Below are 21,836 nucleotides of genomic sequence, written 5' to 3' on the forward strand. Positions count from 1 at the left end.
GCTGTTTGATCCTTGTTCTGCTGCTGTTTGATGCTCGTTCTGCTGCTGTTTGATGCTCGTTCTGCTGCTGTTTGATGCTCGTTCTGCTGCTGTTTGATGCTCGTTCTGCCGCTGTTTGATGCTCGTTCTGCCGCTGTTTGATGCTCGTTCTGCCGCTGTTTGATGCTCGTTCTGCTGCTGTTTGATGCTCGTTCTGCAGCTGTTTGATGCTCGTTCTGCCGCTGTTTGATGCTCGTTCTGCCGCTGTTTGATGCTCGTTCTGCTCCTGTTTGTTGCTCGTTCTGCCGCTGTTTGATGCTTGTTCTGCCGCTGTTTGATGCTCGTTCTGCTACTGTTTGAACCAAATAGAACTGTAATAAACCAAATAGAATTGTAATAAACCAAATAAAACTGTAATAAACCGAATAGAACTGTAATAAACCAAATAAAACTGTAATAAACTAATAAGAACTGTAATAAACCAAATAGAACTGTAATAAACTAATAAGAACTGTAATAAACTAATAAGAACTGTAATAAACCAAATAGAACTGTAATAAACCAAATAGAACTATAATAAGCAATACAAAATAAATGAAAATAGCTTTAAAACAGAAGCTTTTCAGTGTAATTTTCTTTTGTGCAATTCATTGAGTTTTTTTAATCGAGATTTGGTCTTTTTTCAGCCAATCCTCATTTCAGAAACATCATCAGGATATTTCCAATAAATATCGAGATCATAATTATCCCCTGATCTGGAACTCAGAACGTTTATGCAAAACAATAGCCTCTCAAACCGTTCAGAAAGTACTTTTTATGTTTATATTTCAAAATGTAGTGGAGAAAGTACAGATTGTGACGTTGTGAGGTAAAAGTAAAAAGTATCCACTATAAAATACATTTGAGTAAATATTTAAACACATAGTCATTTCCACGGCTGAGTAGCGGTCAGCGGTAGCATTCGTCCACTTCTTTCTCTTTTGCTCGTGTCATTGGCTGGAGCGTGTGTCGTCGGTGGGAGCGTTGACTCGAGGGTCGTTGTGGATGTGGGCGGAGCTGTGCGTCCAGTCTCCAGGCAACAGCACAAAGACACCAGCACTAACATGTCCCACAGACGGAATCACGAGAGGCAAAAGTCATTCTCAAACTGCTCAAGAAAGACATGAATCCAACATTTTCCCCAGTTTTCGTCTTTGACTTCCAGATCAAAACGGCGACTGATTCTCCAAAAGTTCTAGAATTCGATGATTTTATGATTTTAGATGAAGGAGGTCGTTTTAAGTCTTTGGGAGATTGACTGTTTTTAAAGAAGTATTCAAACGGAAACTTTATTTGTTTGTGCTCCACAAAACAGTCTCACGTCTTCAGGTTCTTTGGGCTGACGACGATCACGTCTTTGGGGTTGAATAATGGCACCACTTTCTGAAGCGGTCGTGAACAATAATCCCACGTTTGTTTGTTTATTCTGACGGAAAAGACGCTGAGCTTTGGGTCAGTTTTTGTTTCATGTGGGTTGTCCCAGTGATTACAGAGATGTGAACCATAAACTAGTACCAGGTTCAGTCCTGGTTTAGTCTTGGTCCAGTCCTGGTCCAGTCCTGGTTTAGTCCTGGTTTAGTCCCGGTTCAGTCCCGGTTCAGTCCCGGTTCAGTCTTGGTTCAGTCCTGGTTCAGTCCTGGTTCAGTCCTGGTTCAGTCCTGGTTCAGTCCTGGTTTAATCCTGGTTTAATCCTGGTTCAGTCCTGGTTCAGTCCTGGTTCAGTCCTGGTTTAATCCTGGTTTAATCCTGGTTCAGTCCTGGTTCAGTCCTGGTTTAATCCTGGTTCAGTCCTGGTTCAGTCCTGGTTTAATCCTGGTTTAATCCTGGTTCAGTCCCGGTTCAGTCCCGGTTCAGGCCCATAAACCAGGACATAATCTTCAGTCAAACAGAACGTTCTGTTTTGAACTAAAGTGTTTAAAATGAGCCTGAAACGTGTCATCGTGACAGTGTTAATAGTGAGACACCCGTAAACTAAAGCCGTAGTGTTTGTCTTGTGGGAGCCTCGTTTGTTCTTGTGGATAAACTCTGGTTCCTCCCCAGTGTCCTGTTAGCGCCTGTTAGCTTCTGTTAGCGCCGGTCACAGCTGGACGCTCCACTGTCCCAGCGCTGAGGTGGACTCAGAGCTGAGACGCCGTTAGTGCTTGTCATTCCCCCAAAATCATTCCTCCAAAGCGTAAAAGAAATCCAAAACCAACACATTCTGGTCATTCTGCCATATTTCAATTTTATATCATCACTCAAATGATAGCGGTGTCGCAGTGAAAGGTGTTTCATGGCAGTACAATAAGGATTAGTAGAAAACTGTAAAAGATGATGAAATATTAATGTCACGATGACTTGCTAATTCTTATATATCGAGACTATACCAACGGGACAACAGATGGCTCAGTCTGGCACATTTACATGTTGATTAATGTGCCCTGTCCCGTGTGTAATAGAATAAACATAAACATAGGGATGGGACGATGCCGCTTTGTCACGATTCGAAGCCAAATGCGTCTTACAATGTTTAAAAGTTCATATTTTAGTCATTCCAGGGTCGATTGACATAAAATAAGAAGTGACAGAAAGACAAACCCCCCGTCTGCTGTTTACTTCCTCTGACTGTGAAAGAGTGGCAGGTTCAACCCTTTTTTAGAACATTAAAATGACAACACAGCGCGAAGTGATACGTGAGAATCGAAGTCAAATCGAACCACCAGTATTCAAACGATTCAATACCATTTTGATAATCGTCCCATCCCTGATCAAGACTGTTCTCAATCTATTCAGGCAAAATGAAATCATGTACCTTTACGTGTTCTAATCCTGATCTAATTTTGATACAAGTTTTTTTTTAATTAAATTTTTATTTATAAAACTTATAAAAACAAACACAGAGAATGAGATCAAGACCAGAGAGAAAAGACGTGAACAAAAATATGTAGACATCCAACAGAAACGGAACAAAAAAGATCAGTTATGACACAGAACCCAAATAAAACGTCCCATTTGGTCCACAGTCTGTTGAATTTGTCCATTTTCAAATTAAGCCAAAAAGTATTAATTAAGCCATATCACAAATGCCCATTTTGTCAGTCGAGGCCTTGATCATCGGTGTATTTTGTGTCATCCATGTGTCAGGTGAGGGCCTTTTCTCTGCTGCCGGGAGGAGACTCCAGAGATGCTGCTGGTTGTGTCCATGGCAGGAGTTCTGCGGCCCAAATACAGAGTAATGAGGCCCAAATACAGAGTCCCGAGGTCCAGTGGACGGTAATGTCATAAATTGTCTGTAAGAATTTGTTACTCTCAGTCCAATATTCCAAACAACAGGACAATCCCAGAACACATGATAGTGTTTTTTCTCCTTCTGCCACATCCTCTCCAACAGTCTGCCTCCTGCTGCCACATCCTCTCCAACAGTCTGCCTCCTGCTGCCACATCCTCTCCAACAGTCTGCCTCCTGCTGCCACATCCTCTCCAACAGTCTGCATTTCACTGTGAGTAATGGGCACTTTGACATGGGCTTATAAAGAAACCAGACACACTTTTACAACATGTGATCCTGTGGTTCTCCAGTGAGATGTATGACACAAGTTTCAATAACACTAGATGAGGGTGACTTGGTCGGTTATGGCACAGGTGATGGAGACACTTATCCATTCGTCAGGTCACAGAGCGTCACAGAAGAGTCGATCGAGTACAACGAAAACCCCGGGACCAGCGGCTCCCTGAACGCGGCGTTGCAGGTGTAGAGGTGCGTGAGCTGATCTGAAGACACTTTATAGAAGGACAGGCTTCCCGCGGGCCGGTCCACGTACACCGCTACTGTCCCAGAACGCGAGCCCAAGGCGTTCAGGAGATGCGTCGGGTTTTTGTCGTGCCAAACCGAAAAGCCGCCTTCGGAGCAAGACAAACTCCACGACAGTTTGTTGAAGCCGAATAAGCAGTGGTCAGTTTCTCCTTTGCGGGCGATTCCTGCGCACGCCACGGATATGTAGACCTCCCCGCTCCACCGGACCTCCCAGTACGAGCGCTCGGGCAGGGTTTGGGCGCACAGAATCTGGCACCGGCGGTCGAATCGGCCCGGGAGGTCTGGGTAAGGCCGTTCCACGTTGGCGAGCGAGGCTTTGGCGTCGCGGTCGGAGAGTTGGAGGCGTGGATGGGCCGTGCTTGGGTCCAATGAGAGGGAACAGAGATCTGGGGAAGGAGAAAACAAAAGGTCAGGGAAGTGATGGCGCAGGATGTGGTTTGGAGTGTGACTGAAACAAGTTAACCGCTTAGTCGCAACAGATTGATGATTGAGATAATCGCCAACGAGCCGCGGGAAGAAGGCCATTAGAGGAAAGTGGCTGACACAAATCGCACAGACGACTAACGACTGGACCAACACCATAATCAACACACGCAATATGGAAAAAGAAAATCACTTTTGGACTCGATCTGAAAATGGACAAATTTGACGGATAATGGACTAAATAGGATCTTATTTTCTTTGGATGGCGCCCCTTCCTTATTTTCTAGATTTATGTTTTTACTTATTTCCTCTCTGGTCCTGCCCGATCTTGTTTTTGTTGTTTTATGTTCTAAAAATGAAAATAAAATAAGTCATAATTGATAACCAATTTGTCATATTCTATGAGGTTTGATAGCTCAGACAAGCGAGAATTTCAAAATGACAAAAAAATACGTACGTTTACCGTATTTTCCGGACTATAAATCATAGTCATGGTTCATAGTTTTGGCCGGGGTGCGACTTATACTTATATTTATATTTATACTCATACTTCGGAGCGACTTATATGTGATATTATTTGTTATTTTCACACTTGCAACTGCATTTCATACTCCAGTGCGACTAATATATGTTTTTTCCTTCTCTATTATGTATTTTTTGGCTAGTGCGACTTACAGTCCAGAAAATACAGTCGTTTTTTTATATCCTCTAGCGGCTATAGGCTATATACAACTGGCCATTATAAGTCAAACAAATATATTCTCTCTATCTACTCACATCTCCTTGGTCCTGGTTTGAGGCAGTGAGCTCCTCCTGGTTCTAATCTGAAAGAAAACATGCAGTACTTTTATGTGTGTACTTTTACTTTTACACTTATACTCATACTCAATTAACAGTGTGTACCGGAGTGTCTCCAGTCTGTAGTGTGGGTCTGTCTGCAGGTCCCGCAGGAACTTGGTCCCCTGTAGTCCTGGATGGTTGTAGCTCAGGTCCAGCTCTTTCAGATGAGACGGGTTTGACATCAGAGCAGAGGCCAAAAACACACAGCCCTCTCCAGAGATCAGACAACCGCACAGTCTGAAAAAGAATACACAAATAAACACTTTACCTGGAAATGACCATTCATTTTAACATGGCCTAAACATAAAATGGTTAAAATGCATGTGTAATCTTTTGTTATTTGACTTATTTGACCTCTGACAAGACTAACTATGACTATTTTAAGTTGTAGTATTTTGACTAAAACACTTTTTTTATTTTGTTAATTCTAGTTTATTGGAGTTGACAATTGGAAAATACATAAAATGCCTAAATATACAATTAATGATGTCACGATATCAAATCTTAGTGTTACGATTATTGTGAGAAAAAACATCACGCTTTAACAATTATTCACGATTAATAAACACGATTAAATTATATTGAATCCCCATGGTCTAACACAACTATTCCACATTTGTGACCAGCTTTACAAATTCGACGTTTCTGAGAGATAAAATTAATTCAAATGTGACAAAAACCACCCAATACCCCGATTATCGATTAACTTAACAATCTTGACATCCCGAACTACAATGCATCTACTTTGTCAGACACATATATTTTGTCAGAACAAGAGCTTGTTGAGCGTGTCGGACCTGAGCTGCTCCAGCCTGCAGTGGGCGCTCTTGAGTCCATCGCACAGTTTCCGTATTCCAGAGTCCTTCACAGGGTTGTTACTCAGGTCCAGGTGAGTGAGGGAGGAAGAGGAAGAGATGAGGGAGGACAGAGCTCCACAGCTGCGATCGGACAAACTGCAGCTGCTCAGGCTGAGGAGAAACATGTAAAATCATGAGAGGAACCCCGGGAAGTGGACGATTTCACCAAAAATATTATAACTATTATTTTCTTGCATTCTTGATTTATAGAAGCTTTACGGTGCCATTAAGAGATAATCATATTTATCTGTTTCTTCTGGGAGTTTACACTTTTACACATCTTTCAGGCCTTATAATTTATTTCCTCGACTACCAGGCTTTTAGAAAACTCCCCGTCCAAATCATTTTGTCCGGGGGCACGGGGGCCGACTAAGCGAAAAAACTACTAGCTTCGGCATTCTCCGGACCACGGCTCGACAGCCAATCAGAGCCAAGCACACACATTTCGTTGACCAATCAGCGTGCAGCATGCAAATTTTCACTTGTTAACAGTAAACTGTAATGGCGGACTATTGTCAAATGCTTCCCGGCTCGATTTAATGATAATATTCCCTTTTTTTCTAAGATTTATTCATAAAATGCCCGTAAAATGTGGACGGGCACTCAAAAATGTGGACGGGCACTCGAAAATGCCCGTCCACATTTTAAAATACCCCGTCCAAAATACGGGAAGACTTGCCTCTATCTAAAAGCCTGTCGACTACTGCGTGCATGTTGTGGACAGGAGTCACAGTCACCGGACATTCACCGCTAAAGGCCAAACGCTCATGTGCCGATGAGCTCATTGATCCTTCGACTCAGGCGGTTTAAACCCAGGGGCCTCGTTATGAATCATTACTCACACAGCTTTACGTGACGCTTGGACCACCGGCAGCAGCCTCTGCAGCGCCTCCTCTGTCGCGAGGTATTTCCTCAGCTCGAACACCTCCAGCTCTTGTTCGGATGACAGTAAAATGAAGTTCAGGGCGGACCACTGGGACTGAGACAGGTCTTTCCCTCTGCTCAGGCCCCCGGAGCTCAGGCACCGCTGAACCTGGTCCAGGAGCGAGCTGTCGTTCAGCTCGTTCAGACAGTGGAACAGATTCAAGCTCCTCTCGGCGCTGTTGCTCTCATGGATTTTGCTCTTGATGTACTCTGCTGTGTCCTGCAGGTGGGCGGTGGAACTACAAGGAACAGACAAACGTAAATGTCACAACTTTATTTTGACACTAAAAATACTCTAAACTACTAGAATAATGCAGTAAATTCAAGGCAAGGCAAGTTTATTTGTAGAGCACATTTCATACACGAGGCAATTTAAAGTGCTTCACAACAGGAAAAATGCATTAAAATCACAGAGAAATGACAGACCACATACACAGCATTCCCGACACTCTTTCCCATATTTATTTGACATTGCAGCATGACAGGCGTCTGCGGGATGGACACATCACTTTTAGATTGATTCTTTCCCATATCAGCGCGCTATCTGCAAAATTCAGAACATCTAGAGGTCTAAAATACAGATTTAACATGTTTTAATGGCGTGTGCAAAAGTCTTCTTCCCAAAGTGAATCCTGTAAGCGGCTGAGTGAATGTAACTTGTACTGACCTCTGACCAGCAGAGAGTAGCCCTTGTAGAAGGCTCTGATTGGTCGGCAGAGCGAGTCCGAGAAGGAAGCGCAGGAACAGGTCCAGGTGGCCGTTGGGACTGTCCAGCGCCTGGTCGATGGCGGCGCGGTGGAGGTGCTTCAGTTTGACTTTGGCTTTGCGCAGCGTGTCTCTCTTGCCTTTGGTGGAGAGCAGGTTGAATCCAGAGCTGAGGAAGGACTGATACACGTATAGAGCGGCCATGAACTCCTGCACGCTCAGGTGGACGAAGCAGTAGACTTTGTCCTGGGAAAAGAGAGCACTTTGTACGTGTTCAGTCATATATAAAAGAGGTCTAATAGAATTGTAACAGCAACGCGCATCTTGAGTCTTTTTATTGCGCCGCGGTCCGTCGTCAAAACAAATCATCATTATTTAAATATTGTGAATCAACAATTTTAAGGCACTTGCATAATACTGTTGTGGATTTCTTAAAATAACTGGACATTGTATTGCAAGTTTAAACCCGTCGTCAGTTGTTGCATCCCAGCTTTCCCAAAGGTCGGATTTTGTGGCAATATTTGCTTTTTTTCACATCAGGAACCCTTTCCCCGTCAGTTAAGCTTTGTAATCTTTAGCCTCTGCTCTTCTCTTGAGACTCTCGCGATCACGTGGTGCAAAGAAGATTTTCAAAATTTCTGCTGCGTCCTTAAAGCAACAGACCCAAATCTCAATAAGGGTCTGCTTTTTCATCATGTGAGCAAATGCTTGATCATTTGGTTTTTTGCCTTCTACCTGGTAAAGTCCGGGCTCCTCTCTGAAGACCTGTGTGAACACGCCGGAATGCACCGAGTCCGCTGCGGGGCTGATGTCGCTGTCCTTCAGGTCAGACTCGTAGAAGATCAGGTTTCCCTTCTGCAGCTGCTCAAAGGCCAGCTTGCCCAGACCCTCCACCGTCCTCCTCCTCTCCGGGGTCCAGGCTCGGTCCCCCTCGCAGCCGCCCTCGTACTTCACCCTGGTCACTTTGGCCTGAACCACCAGGTAGTGGACGTACAGCTGGGTGAGCGTCCGCGGCAGCTCGCCTCCGGGGCTGGACTTTAGAACGTGCTCCAGGACTGTGGCGGCAAACAGAGACGGACGATATCAGTTGATCAGATCCTCAGGGCACAGGTAGCTATGGAATATATCGCCAAGCGTGGAAAGTGACCATATGTTCTAGTGGTTGTATTACACGTGTCTAAATTAATAAGTATAATAAGTATGGGACCAGACACCGAAATGAGACACGGGATCATTGTATTCATACGTGCGCAAGCTCTTGTACCGTCTCCATAAGTTCAGTACGTCACACATCGGCGACGGCAACGGTTTTCTCACCCGTAGCCGTGATCCAGCAGAACATGGGCATATGACACATGATGTAGAGGCTGCGGCAGGTTTTGATGTGCGCGATCACGGCGCTCGCCCCGTCCCTGAACCTCATCCTGAAGTACTGCTCCTTCTGCACGTCGGTGAAGCCTCGCACCTGCGGACCACACCAAGACTATTACTGCCGTTTTACGTTTGTTTCATCGTAATAGAGGCATCGTTCAGGCTCCTACTGTTGGCCATCTTTAGAGAGTAGAGTATTCAAGAACTCAAGTAAGCTTACTGTGAAATACGATTACTCAAGTAGAACGTCAAGTACAAATTTGCCCAAACAGATAGACAAATAAGAGTCAAAAAGAGTGGGAAGTGTAAATATGGCGTCAGAAAACTTGTTGAGATAAACCGTGTGAATGGGAGAACGAATACTCAACTGAGCCATGTTTGTAGTACTCCAGGCAGGCTTTTCCAAAGAGAGAACCACCACTTTTTCCTTTTGTAATCAGAAAGTTTGGTGTATTTGAGCTGGTTACCAAAGTAGACCATTCGGCGAAAGTGATTCATGTTTTTTTTTCCTCTCGTCTCCATTCATGATTCCTTCTTGATTTTGAAGGATTTTGCGAGGACCTTCCCTGTTCAAAATATTTGGATTTGCAGTGCCCCATTGGTTGATACCACGGAGCGCCGTTGCCATGCCAAATCCTTCAAATCCTTATGCCTGAAACCCATGAATATGTTGCGTTCACGTAATAAAATTTGATTGATGGAGAATCGCTGGAAGAATCATTGTTTATCCTGTTTTAATATCCAAACTTATGATCTACAAATGCTGAAACCTCTTACTCGACAGACGGTTTTTGGGTTTTTAGAATTATGACTTTGTTTGATGGGAAATATCTTAGTTTACTTTGGGATTGGCTCCTCAATGTTGTCATATTAATCCAACAACAATGATATAGTTGGGGTTGAGTAATAGGGGCGTGCCAAAATACCAATATATCGTGATACTAAATGTGGTGATACAGTATCGATATTGTGGGCTGCTGTATCGATATATCGCCATGAGTCATTTTTGGTGGTCATTTTTGGTGTAGTTTCCCAAATTCTTTTGTTACTGCGCTATAATTTTGCTTGTTTAAAGAAAGGAAACTTGTTTACGGAAAAACATGTGACATTTTTGACGTTTTGGTTTCATTTTGAGTTTGTGCAGGTCGCGGTTTAACAAAGAAAATTTATTGTTTGAAAATAGTGATGTATCGTAGTATATCACGAGCAATATATCGATTATCGCATGCATTGCAAAATCGTGATATTATTGTATTGTGAGCCGTGTATCGAATCGAAAGGGGCCCTGTGACTTCCAGCCCGATTGAATTATGGCACCACTTTCTGAAGCTATTGCGAAAGAATATATATATACGTTGTTTATTTACCTTGACCAAGAACACGTCGAACCTTTCCAGAGATATGAACCACAACCCGGGTTAGGAAAGGTCATGCATCCTTTTACTTTAAATGTATTCAGTGCTGCTACCGACCTCTGTCACCATGGAGACGTACTGAGGCGGGATCTGACTGGCCGCGGCGGGCCTGGTGGTGATCCAGAGGCGGGCGGAGGGAAGCAGCGTCCCCCTGATGAGGTTGACCAGCAGAACCTCCAGCGACGCAGACACAGTCGGGTCACTCAGCTCCGGGGATCTGGAGAAGTCGAGGGTCAGTCGGCACTCGTCCAGACCGTCCAAGATGAAAACTACGACTTTGTTCTGTCAGGGGAGGAATCATACGCAAAAATACTGAGCTTATATTATCAAGTCTTGGTGTTCGGATGGAGGAGAAAAAAATATCGATTTCTAAAAGAGTGTCCAGATGACTAGCTTTGTCTTTGTTTTGCTTAGAGTATTAAGATTAGCATTTAGCGTCAAAACTAGTATATGTACATGCTAACGACCACATAACAAACGCACCACAGGACACGCTGGAGGGACTTTGACTCGGTACCTTATTGTTGCCATTGACCAAAGTTTTGATTGCGATCTATCAATCTTTTGATTTCCCTGCAGCGGACAATCACTACAGTAGTTTTGAAGTGAATTGGTCCATTTCTATTACCGCAGTTGCTTATACGATACATAGATCAATATTGAGGTTCACAATACACAATGAAATTAATCTGTTCATATGTCATACTATTTAATACAGTAACAAAGCATTACATTTTTAAGCTTTTTTTCGGGCTTATTTATGGTGCAAAGTTAAGATAAAGGCAGTTACCTGGAGTTGCTCAAAGCCACCGACTCCTTTTTTGTATTGGTCTCCGAAAAAGTGCTGGAGCAGCGCCTCCAGACTGAAGCTGGCGTCTCTGAGCACGTTCAGAGCTCTGAAGGTGAACGGGAACAGCAGATGCACGTCCCGGTTCGCTCGGCCCTCGGCCCAGTCCAGGCTGAACTTCTGAGTCAAAACCGTTTTACCGATACCAGCCACGCCCTTTGTGAGAACCGTTCGGATTGGCGGAAGTTCCCCCGTCAGCTCTTCTCTCATTGGCTCCCGTGGTCTTTGGGCAGGGCCTTTAAAGATGTCTTCACAGGCGATGGTGGTCTCTGGTCCGCCCCGTTTTCTGGAGTCTGTTTCGATTTGTCTGACCTGTAAAATTGAGATTTATAGATCATCCTGTTTTTACAAACGGAAAACCACTCCCGTCTAGCACTGTTTTGCGTAGATTATTAGCATTAGCATGTAGCGCTGAAACTAGTGCCAATAGCTCGGTGGCAAAGAACACTCACAACAACAGTCACACAGGTAAGACAAGGGCCTCGCTCAGGGACAGAAGGAGCTGGGATTGAACTGGCAATTTTATGTTTATAGCCATACGACCACCAAGTTGGCGCTAAACTGAAGGTTAAAGAAAGACACAATACTGTATTCAACGTATTCCAGAAGCCCGCCCGAGCGCCGCCATCCGACGTAATCCTCCTCCCGGTTGTTTACGTGAGCATAGAGCTGCCGACCCGGAGAGGAAATAAGTTCTACACAGACTAAAAAGTCGGAATCGGTGCGTTGTTGACGGAGTTCCAGCTCGGCCAGAAGTGCGATTACAACGGAAGTGCTGATCCATGGCAACAAAACGAGTAAAAAGTGGGCGGGGCGGAATAAGGGGATTCCAAAACAGGACAAAAGTGTGGATAAAATCTATTCTAAATTGATCGATGCACTTTTGATCTCAATATGTTTTCTCTCTCTACAATCCTAAGTGTGAGTGTATTTTGACCATGGATGTATTATGGACTGGATAAGGCCCCCCCTCTGTCCTGAAGCAAGTTTGATTGCTGCAGTTGAGTCCCCAAACTTTATTCTCCTACAGAGCACAGTGTATTTTTTGTCTGCCCAGTTGACAGGGACCGGCAGCTTACACAAAGGTCAGATCTGGAAGGGATTCTCTATTTTTACGGCATTAACTTTTAAAAATGTACTCGGTAAGTTTTAGCATAGCTCTGCTCTGGGCCCGCGCTAGCTCTGCGCTACCCGCCATCTCGCTAATTACTCGGACCAACACCATCTCCGAGTCGTCGTCGAGATCTTATTAGACTTCCATGATTTCGACCTCGTCCGACCTCGTGTTCCTGGTTGACGTCCGCGGCCCCTCCCTCGCTGATGTGGAGCTCCGTGTAGATCTGCTTCAGTAGGGCGGGACTTCCTGCTTTAGCCACGCCCTCAAACACGGACTGGAACCTCTGCTGCAGCTTCGACTTCAGTTCCTCTCGACAGTGTGTGGAACGTTGCGCTGAGAAGAACAGAAAGGTTACAAGCAAGCGCATCAAAACATGGACAATATGCTCATGTCCCATATTATACTCGTCAGTCTTTTGCTGTTTTTTGCTCTCTTTTTTTCACTGTCAGCCTCTCAATCGGTTCTTCTTCACCACAACCATTCAATTTCAAGTTATAAAGAGTAGAATACAAGCTGATTTTATTCAATGAATGTAAAGTCTCGTGCCCATCCCTAAACCACACGGAGAAATCGTTTAAAAAGGCAATTCTGAAGGTCTCTCGGCTGGCCTGGGAACGCCTCAGGATCCTCAGGGAGAGCTAGAGGAAGTGTCTGGGGCGAGGGAAGTGAGAAAAGAGATTGAATCAAATGTGGACGCTCTCGGGGACCCGCGGACGACTTCCGAAACGCGCAAACGCTGACGATCATCGGTGAGAGTAGCTTGAGCCAATCAACGTGCCTTCAATCTCACTCGTGGGCGTTTCACGTTCTCAAACTAACAGACTGACTCGCTAGAAACTATAAGCGCAATAATCCAGAACGAGAAGCGTAACATGGAACCTGTGGAATGAGATGAAATGGCGGTACCGCTCTGGAGCCGCTCAGCCACATCGCCGCGGTTCATGTCGCGGAGGAACCGGAGAGCGAGCGAGAGAACAGCCTCGGTTACGGCCTCCGGCTCCCCGGCCACCCTCCGGAGCTCTGAGCATTCTGGGTAATCTGAGGTCAGGGCCTGGCGCAGTCGGCTCAGCTCGCGCCTCACGCAGCACGCGATTCTGTCCTCCACCTCCTGCGACAGAAGACAACGTCAACGCTGGTGTCGTTTGCCCAATTTAGAAGGTTTTACTCAAGTGTTAAAGTTGCTGCAATAACCGTGGGTAATCCTCATTTTGGAGATTCAAAATGCTCAATAATATCAACAATATCAATAATCTTTTCCTGATAAATACTTGCTCAAAGTCTGTAGTAATTATGTATTTAACTGAGTGTAAATGTTAACTAACCGCAGATTTAAAACGGTTAACTTGAACTAAAACAATCATTTCGGTTTCTCTTTAATTCTGAAATTGTCAAGATTTGCTATAATTACATCTAAACTGAGGACTAAAAATAAAAATGTTTAAGAGTTAAACCAGTTAAAGGCACCGTACGTAACTTTTTAGCCAAAAAATAATCTAAAACAAAAGCATGTTGTTTTTTCCCATTTTGGATGGATTTATTGCGCTAAAATGTGCAAAACCCTTCGTCTTTACTGTGAGAAAACGCCTCCACAAACCTGACTCGTACTTTTCCTGCTTGTTTTCATGGAAATGTTGTTCCTTTGGCTCTAATATCCAACATACCTACTGTACGTTTATGAGGAATGTTCCAAATGATGGTTTAAAACTACTTTTTGCTAATAAATAAAGCCAGAGAAAAACCTGCTTGAAAATGTACTTGATAATCGTTTTTTGAATCAAACCGGGAAAGTTACAGATTGGGTCATGGAAGTTGCAACACAGAGGAGATAATGGAGATAATGGAGTTAAAGAAAAATTACACAATGATGCCATGTCGTAATATTGAGATCAAGATCCAGTGATTACTTTTAATGCAGAAAATCAAACTGAAAATCATGATTGATCAAAAAGTACCTTAAAAACGCTGTCCAGTTCATCATTTATGGTTTTTTCCTCTCTGTTGACAAATCAGAGAATCAGATCACAAATAAACAAGCTAAATACATATATTCTCACACTATAATCTCACACTTACTCTTGACTGCGAGGACGCACGTTAAAATACACAATAGGCGTGTTCATCGAGTCAAGACGAATAGCTGAACATCTGTGGAGAATAGAAGCGGTATTAAAACTCTCAGAACTCTCAGAAGAAGCAGGTTTTAAGGTCTTAAAGGCACAAAACGACTGAATTAAACGATAGAGAAAAGACGATAACCTCTGGTCTTTGTTGTCGTCCGGTCTTTCAGTCTCGTGTTCACTGTCCACGCTCAGCCCAGAACTCTGCTGAAAAACGCTTATATTGTCATGACAGTAGCACTATACGTCGTTTTTTTGTCTTATTTTTAACATATTCAACAACGCATAGAAAACACAGTGAAAGAAAAAACATGACCAGAGAGAGACCAGACATGAGTCAAAAACAGTCGACATCCAGCAAAAACAAAAGAAAAACTAAGAGAAAATCATGGCACACGAAATTCAAAGAAACGTCCCATTTAGTCCGAAGTCTGAAGGTAATTTTTTTCCATTTTACGCATGTCCATTATAATGTCAGTCCAGTCCTTGATCGTCAGTGCATTTTGTGTCATCCATGTGTCATGTGAGGGCCTTTTTCCAAATACAGAGTCCTGAGGCCCAAATACAGAGTCCTGAGGCCCAAATACAGAGTCCTGAGGCCAATACAGAGACCTTAGGCCCAAATACAGAGTCCGGAGGCCCAAATACAGAGTCCTGAGGCCAATACAGAGACCTTAGGCCCAAATACAGAGTCCGGAGGCCCAAATACAGAGTCCTGAGGCCAATACAGAGACCTTAGGCCCAAATACAGAGTCCGGAGGCCCAAATACAGAGACCTTAGGCCCAAATACAGAGTCCGGAGGCCCAAATACAGAGACCTTAGGCCCAAATACAGAGTCCGGAGGCCCAAATACAGAGTCCTGAGGCCCAAATACAGAGTCCTGAGGCCCAAATACAGAGTCCTGAGGCCCAAATACAGAGTCCTGAGGCCAATACAGAGACCTTAGGCCCAAATACAGAGTTCGGAGGCCCAAATACAGAGTCCTGAGGCTCAAATACAGAGCTATGAGGCCCAAATACAGAGTTATGAGGTGGGAGGTCTGCACTTGGATCACAGTTAAAATTATGTTAATTTTCTTTCTTCAAGTTCTGCATTGACTTGCTCTGTCCTGCCGGTGACTGTTAAAGGTTTTCACGTGTCTAACTGCCCCCCAAAGCATCAGACGGAACGGAAACCTTGAGCAAGACGTGGCTCTGGAAGCATTTTTGTGGCTCTGGAAGCATTTCCGTGGCTCTGGAAGCGTTTCCGCGGCTCTGGAAGCGTGGCTCTGAAAGCGTTTCCGAAGTGTTTCCGTGGAGCAGAGAGGATTTCGTCGGGACTCAGGACGTTCGCGATCTGCCCGTTCCCCACTCTCCTTCCCATTTCACACTGCACTGTCTTGTAAAATAATACCAGCCATGAAATCCTCGAAGCAGACGCAGAATCCCCGCTGTACGTCGCCTCGACACACCGGTTTTGTGGCAGACGTAACAATAGTCAATCATGCGCCGCAAATTGCACACGGTAATGTTTCTTTGATGGACCTAAGGCTACGTTCACGCTCCAGGTCGAAGCTGATTTTCTTTGCTATGATCTGATTTTTTTTCTGACGGTCTGAACAGGGCTAATCTGACCCAGGCCACTTTCACTAAAGCTGATTCAAATCTGAGCTTTTGCAAAGTAACTGCAGTCAGAACACGCGGATCATATTTATCTGAACTTCTGCAGGTGCCGCGTTCTTTTTTTAATGGGAAACGAGAGGAAATTAACCAGAAAAACCTTTCGAATGGCGGACAGACAACAGCAGCAAAGGTAGAAAGGGCAAAAAAGTCTTGTAAAGTGTGACTAAAATTAATAGAATTTTTTGCCTCTCAATGACAAAACATAAAGGTGACAATAGGCTGACGAAATGTTGCGTCCTCATTCAACAGACTCGACTCTTGGTTCCGTCGTGCTTCTTCTCTTGCCTGACCCGCCAGCCCCTCCCACATTCTGTTCAAATGCGGAAGGGTCTGGAACCCGAGTCAGAGCCAATGAAGTCATCGGACCATAATCGTCCGATCCGATCCCAGGCGGAGGTTTTAACGCGTCACACTGAAGATACGAAAGTAGCTCTTCACTCCCGATCCAAGACATTCAAGATGGCGGACCCGGCCCGTGACCCGGCTTGTGACCGAGTGTTTACTTCTGCTCTCGCTTCGGTTTGAACGATCAGGAAAGTCCGCTCTACTCGCCGTGATGAACGTGCGTTAGATGCGGTTATACGAAGGGCGTCATCGCGATTCAGGAGACATTTTCTGCGTTCGGGGACGGATGACGCGGAACACGCCTTGTTGACATGGGCTACGTAATATCCGATTAAGCGTGTCGCGTTTTTGTGTCACTTCTGGGTTTGTGTGATTGGTTCTGTCTCTGCTCTAAACTCCGCCCTAGAAATTGAAATTCTAGTTTGTAGTAGTTTGCCAAAACGTGTTGGGAACGGCTGGTCAGGCAACTTCTTCTGCACATCGGACACTTCAGGGCTGTCACGAAAACGGAATCATGTGATATTTGCAATGTGAAACATGTTTGCAATGTGAAAAATCGGATTGTTGAAACAAAGCTTAACCGCCGTGTGACCGAAGCTTAAAGTGTTTGATTTGTGGCCTTTGAACCATCTCGCCAAACAAGATAGCGCTTATAACAGAAACGCAACACAGCTTCTGGAATGTTTTATAGCGTTTGTATCCAACCTGAGAAAAGTAGTCCAGATTCTCTTTGGAGCTTCTCTGTCTCCTAGAAAAGATTCAGAACACAATTATTCCAATGCAAATACTACTTTCACGCGTCTAATTCAGGTTTTTCTTACGGCAGACGGGGTTTCCTTAAGGTTCCTTCAGAGTCTTTCCTCCTAAAAGGTCGTCTGAAGATACAAAGAAGACCTGGTTTAGTCGTAGAGCAGCGGTTTTAGAACCTTTTAGACCTTGGCTTAGACCTTGATTAGACCTTGGGTTAGGCCTTGGGTTAGGCCTTGGGTTAGGCCTTGGGTTAGGCCTTGGGTTAAGCCTTGGGTTAGACCTTGGGTTAGACCTTGGGTTAGGCCTTGGGTTAGGCCTTGGGTTAGGCCTTGGGTTAGGCCTTGGGTTAGACCTTGGGTTAGGCCTTGGGTTAGGCCTTGGGTTAGGCCTTGGGTTAGGCCTTGGGTTAGGCCTTGGGTTAGACCTTGGGTTAGGCCTTGGGTTAGGCCTTGGGTTAGGCCTTGGGTTAGTCCTTGGGAGACTGTTTGGTTAGAAAATATCCAGAGAAACGACAAAACGAAAACGAGAATAATATCTGAATAAACGTGAGCTGTAATAGATGAAAAGCAGTAAAAAACACTTAAGTTAGCCTTTTTGCATCATTAATGAGTCGCCGATGTTAGTTATTTGATCGTGCTCGGATCAGCCAAAAATTACAAATTTCCCAGGGTTGTGTGAAGAAAAGGTGCACGCATCAACCACTGAAACGCTAAAAATATTGTTCCAGCTTTCATTTATTTGACGGTCACTGCGATACGCACAAAACCGTTGCAACGTTATAAAAAGACTTATTAATGTGGGAATTTGTCGCCTGGTCCGAAAACCTTGGACTAAACCTGAATAATCGTTTTTTTTTTAGAGATAAGACGACAATCTGAGCTCAGAGAGACGAGAAGTGAGCGTTTGAGGAGGTTTGTGTACAATTTCAGTAAAAACGCCGCTTTAAATCGTAAGAATAAAGCCTTTGACCGTCTTGGTTTCGTGTGGTATTTGTAATTTGAATACAGTTGATGTTGACTTACTGTGGTGTACTTGTCCCTTTTTTTCGAAAGTTAACATCTTCGACCATGGACTTAAAAGACAACCTGCCAAACGAGATACACATAAAACACAGTAAATCACCGAATTCATAACGTGCAAAAATGTAATATTGTCGTTTATCCTTTAAAAATGCGGTGAAAAGAGCGAATATGAGTTTCAGTGAGTAGTTTCTCGACGTGGTGAAGTGGATATAAGGATACGAATGCATTTGTTGGCGCCGAGATTGAACTTTCCGATCGTAAGACAACCGTTTTATCGATTATTATTTCTTGGGCAGGATGTAAAAGTCTAAAAACGGTGGGAAACGCTGACCTCTGTGGCGTGGGGTCGTTTGTGTCGTTTGTGTCATTTGTGTCGTTATCCTCCACGCTGGGGTCCATTCTCAACTCTGGGAACAAAAGAACGAGAATAACTAAAATGTTAGCAGTCAACAGCAACAAAATACCAGAATACATCTTTACTTAGCTCAAATTACAGTCTAAAAAGAGACTAAAGGTCCTCTATGTTAGATTTCCTGTCTGTGGAGACGTTATTTAATTCATGTTTCACAAAATGGCATCAAACATATCGTTAATGGTTTGAAAAAGACTTTGAAAATGTCTGTTCCTTGTATAGTTCACGAGTTAATCAATTCATAGTTGACATGAAGGGTAAAACAGTTACTAAATCTGCATTAGACTTGTTGAAAAGATAAAGTGTGCAATATTTTTCCCGTTCTTTTTTCATGTTAAATGTTGTTTTTATTAACAGTTTGTGTGTAATTTAATCAATTTTTTTTAAAGTTTAAAACGTATAACACAAAACAAACAGAGAACAGGAGCAGAGAGCAAAATTAGGGATTAAAAATATGAAATATAAAAAAGACATCAACAAAAGAAACACAATAATACATAAAATAAATAAAATAGAATAAATAAAATAGAATAAATAAAAATAAATAAAAATAAATAAAATAAATAAAATAAATAAAATAAATAAAATAAATAAAATAAATAAAATAAATAAAATAAATAAAATAAATAAAATAAATAAAATAAATAAAATAAATAAATAAGATACGATAAGATACTCCGTCGTAGATAAGATACGTTAAGATACAATAAAATAAATACAAATAAATACAAATAAAAATAAAAAACAATAAAATAAAAGTCCCATTGAGTCCATTCAACAACTCAAGTGTTACCAAAATCACAAAAAAATGCAATATATGAGAAGTTATGCAGCAGAGTTATACATTCAAACTAATAGAACATCCATTAAGTAACAGTACCAGAATACAACCCAGGACTCACCCTAAACCTGGGCTTAAACCGTAACTAATCTTGACAATATTATCAGTGTCAAAGATGTGGTCAAACCTGAGTGGATCCAAGTGTCTGCAAACGTGAAGCGTTCAACTGACGAGGAAACAGTAGATTATCGTCGCTTTACTTCCTGGATCGAGTTGTTTACTGACTGCGGCGCAGGTGGGAGGAGCTACAGTGGGCGGGGCGTCACACCTTGCAGGAGCTCGACAATTTGTTTTTGCTGTTTTTCATGCAAGTCACAAGGTGTGCTCCTTTCTACGCCAATGAATGTGAAGGGCGCACTGCATAACCTTTAACATGCTTTTGACGGGAATGTTTCACAGCACCAGGGCCAAGTCACAGGTCAGATCTGTGGAGAGGCGAGTTCACTCACAGTAAGAATACATGTTTTCCCAAGGTATTTTTGAGCAATAAAAACACCTACAAGATAAAAAATTTCGGGAACCTAAAGGATACACATAGATACGGTCGGTTGCCAAGGGAACGCCCACTTATGGATCTCTGTGGGGGGAAACAATCCATTTGTTTCAATGTAAAAGAGCTCCTCTGTCACTGTTTAACTACTACAAGAGCAAACGCAGACTTTAGTGAGTTATATATTGTGACAAAAACGACACAAAGACGAGGAGAAGAATGTTTAATAAAGCCAATGTAAAGTAAACTTCTCGTGTGAGTAAATGATTAATTAGAGATGATTAAACGCATAACAAACGGTAAACATAAAACTTTTCTCTGTGATGCACCTTTTCACTGTAATATAATGCAACTTAAAATGAAAGTAGGATTCAGAATACAGAGCTCTGATAGGACCATGTTACGAAATACATTTTAATGCTGGTATTTATTGTACAAAAACAAGCTCAACATGTTCAAAGTATTCTTCCCACCACATGTTCATCACATAATTGTAGTCATAGATGTTAGTTCCACGTGTCACGGTAGAAACGATTTGAAACGCGTTTGAAATGTCGTCAGTCCAGTGTCTAGGACAAGTCGGGACGGAAGCCAACAACTCTTTCCTTCCTCAAATTAATAACATTTTTAACATTCAAACATAAACAAGAGGACAAAGTGTTTTTTTTGTCTTTTTAGTGTCTTGCAATTATAAAGTATAAAGATAATTTTACTCAAAAACTAGCTCTTTTATTTTAATTTTCTTCTTCTTCATCGTCATTACATGCTTGTTCCATGGATATGTTTTGACTAAACTGTGAAGGACAAGGAAAAGCCTTCAGCACATTTCTGCCATGAATATTTTTATAAGAACAAGAAAGAATGAAAATATTTTGGATTGTATGCATCGTTGCTTAGTATTTAACTGATTAGATTGCTCTACAGCCGGGGGGTCCAGACATTTTCCACCGAGGGCCGCATTTTGAAACAAACAACCCAACAATGTCAAATTATTGAGAGAATAATTTCGAAATGTTGCATTTGACCTTGTTTTGATGACCTTTAATAAGACTTGTAACATTAATATTAGGTTGGTATGACATCAAAATGCTTGAATTTTTACAGGAAAAAGTGCTCCTTTTGTTGTTTGGACCAACTTAGCAGGAAGGAGGGCCAACAAAAATTGGTCTAACCCACTGCATTTGGCCCCCGGGCCGTAGTTTGGACATGTCTTCTCTACAGTTATACTTTCAGATTGTGGGCAGTTTTTGAATCGAGAGTCCACAGTCCATCAGGAAGAAACTTATTATTCAAACAATTAAAAGTCTGTATAGTTTATGTTCTTGAAATCATTACTAAAAGCCAAACTACTACTACTATTACTTTGTTTTTGGAAAGAGCCCTTAGTAAAAAGCATGACTCTAAACCATAAAAATATGAAAGGCTTGAGTTAGACACTTTTATTTTGTGTTTTTATTCATTTACTTTGGCCAAATGCCGAAGTAAATCTCGCGCAGACACAACGATCGTCTGCTGACAGCTCCATCTGTAATAACCTCCTCCATCCATCTCCTTATCCACTCGTATCTGACAAATCTGCCACTCCCGTCGCCCATAAATTTGACAAACTAATTCAGACGTGGGCTCGTATCTGTCCAACTCACCCTGGTCAGTGATAAATCCTCTTATTTAAATCCTTCCGATTCATTTCTATTTCACACTCTTTAGTTTAAGTCGCGATGCAATCTCATGACAAACTCCAATGGCCTTAATGTGGGCCAAACGGGGTTAAATAAGTATTAAAACCGGACTAATCCTGGTAAACCGAGACTAAACCCGGATTATTTATTTATTAACCTTTATTTAACCAGGGAGGAAACGCATTGAGATCGAAACCTCTTTTACAAG

The 21,836-nt window shown here is 42.9% G+C and overlaps 1 protein-coding gene across 1 annotated transcript; it reads right to left on the reverse strand.

The window, feature by feature from the left end:
• Positions 1-3,645: 3,645 nt before the first annotated feature.
• LOC140359101 (NACHT, LRR and PYD domains-containing protein 3-like) lies at positions 3,646-18,680 on the reverse strand. Its single transcript, XM_072443973.1, has 20 exons — positions 18,671-18,680; positions 18,538-18,613; positions 18,207-18,269; positions 17,140-17,182; positions 15,593-15,805; positions 14,567-14,631; positions 14,384-14,455; positions 14,263-14,305; positions 13,217-13,418; positions 12,474-12,643; positions 11,137-11,505; positions 10,404-10,628; positions 8,878-9,025; positions 8,296-8,615; positions 7,523-7,806; positions 6,774-7,094; positions 5,872-6,042; positions 5,138-5,311; positions 5,012-5,058; positions 3,646-4,197 (listed from the first exon to the last, which is right to left on the reverse strand). The coding sequence occupies exons 1-20, from the start codon at positions 18,678-18,680 to the stop codon at positions 3,653-3,655; spliced, it is 3,561 nt and encodes a 1,186-aa protein (XP_072300074.1). The 3' UTR covers positions 3,646-3,652.
• Between the last annotated feature and the right edge of the window lie 3,156 nt (positions 18,681-21,836).

Source organism: Eucyclogobius newberryi, unplaced genomic scaffold (genome assembly GCF_026437365.1).
Source record: "Eucyclogobius newberryi isolate DKJ021-1_F unplaced genomic scaffold, fEucNew1.0.hap1 SCAF_14, whole genome shotgun sequence".
Taxonomy (NCBI): Eukaryota; Metazoa; Chordata; class Actinopteri; order Gobiiformes; family Gobiidae; genus Eucyclogobius; species Eucyclogobius newberryi.

Bases quoted from the DNA above. Each gene is read 5' to 3' on its own strand.
- LOC140359101 (XM_072443973.1), bottom strand. The intron at 10,629-11,136 runs GTAACTGCCTTT...CTCCCCTGACAG, and splicing joins GTGGCTTTGAGCAACTCCAG to AACAAAGTCGTAGTTTTCAT. The intron at 5,312-5,871 runs GTCCGACACGCT...ATTCTTTTTCAG, and splicing joins TGCAGGCTGGAGCAGCTCAG to ACTGTGCGGTTGTCTGATCT.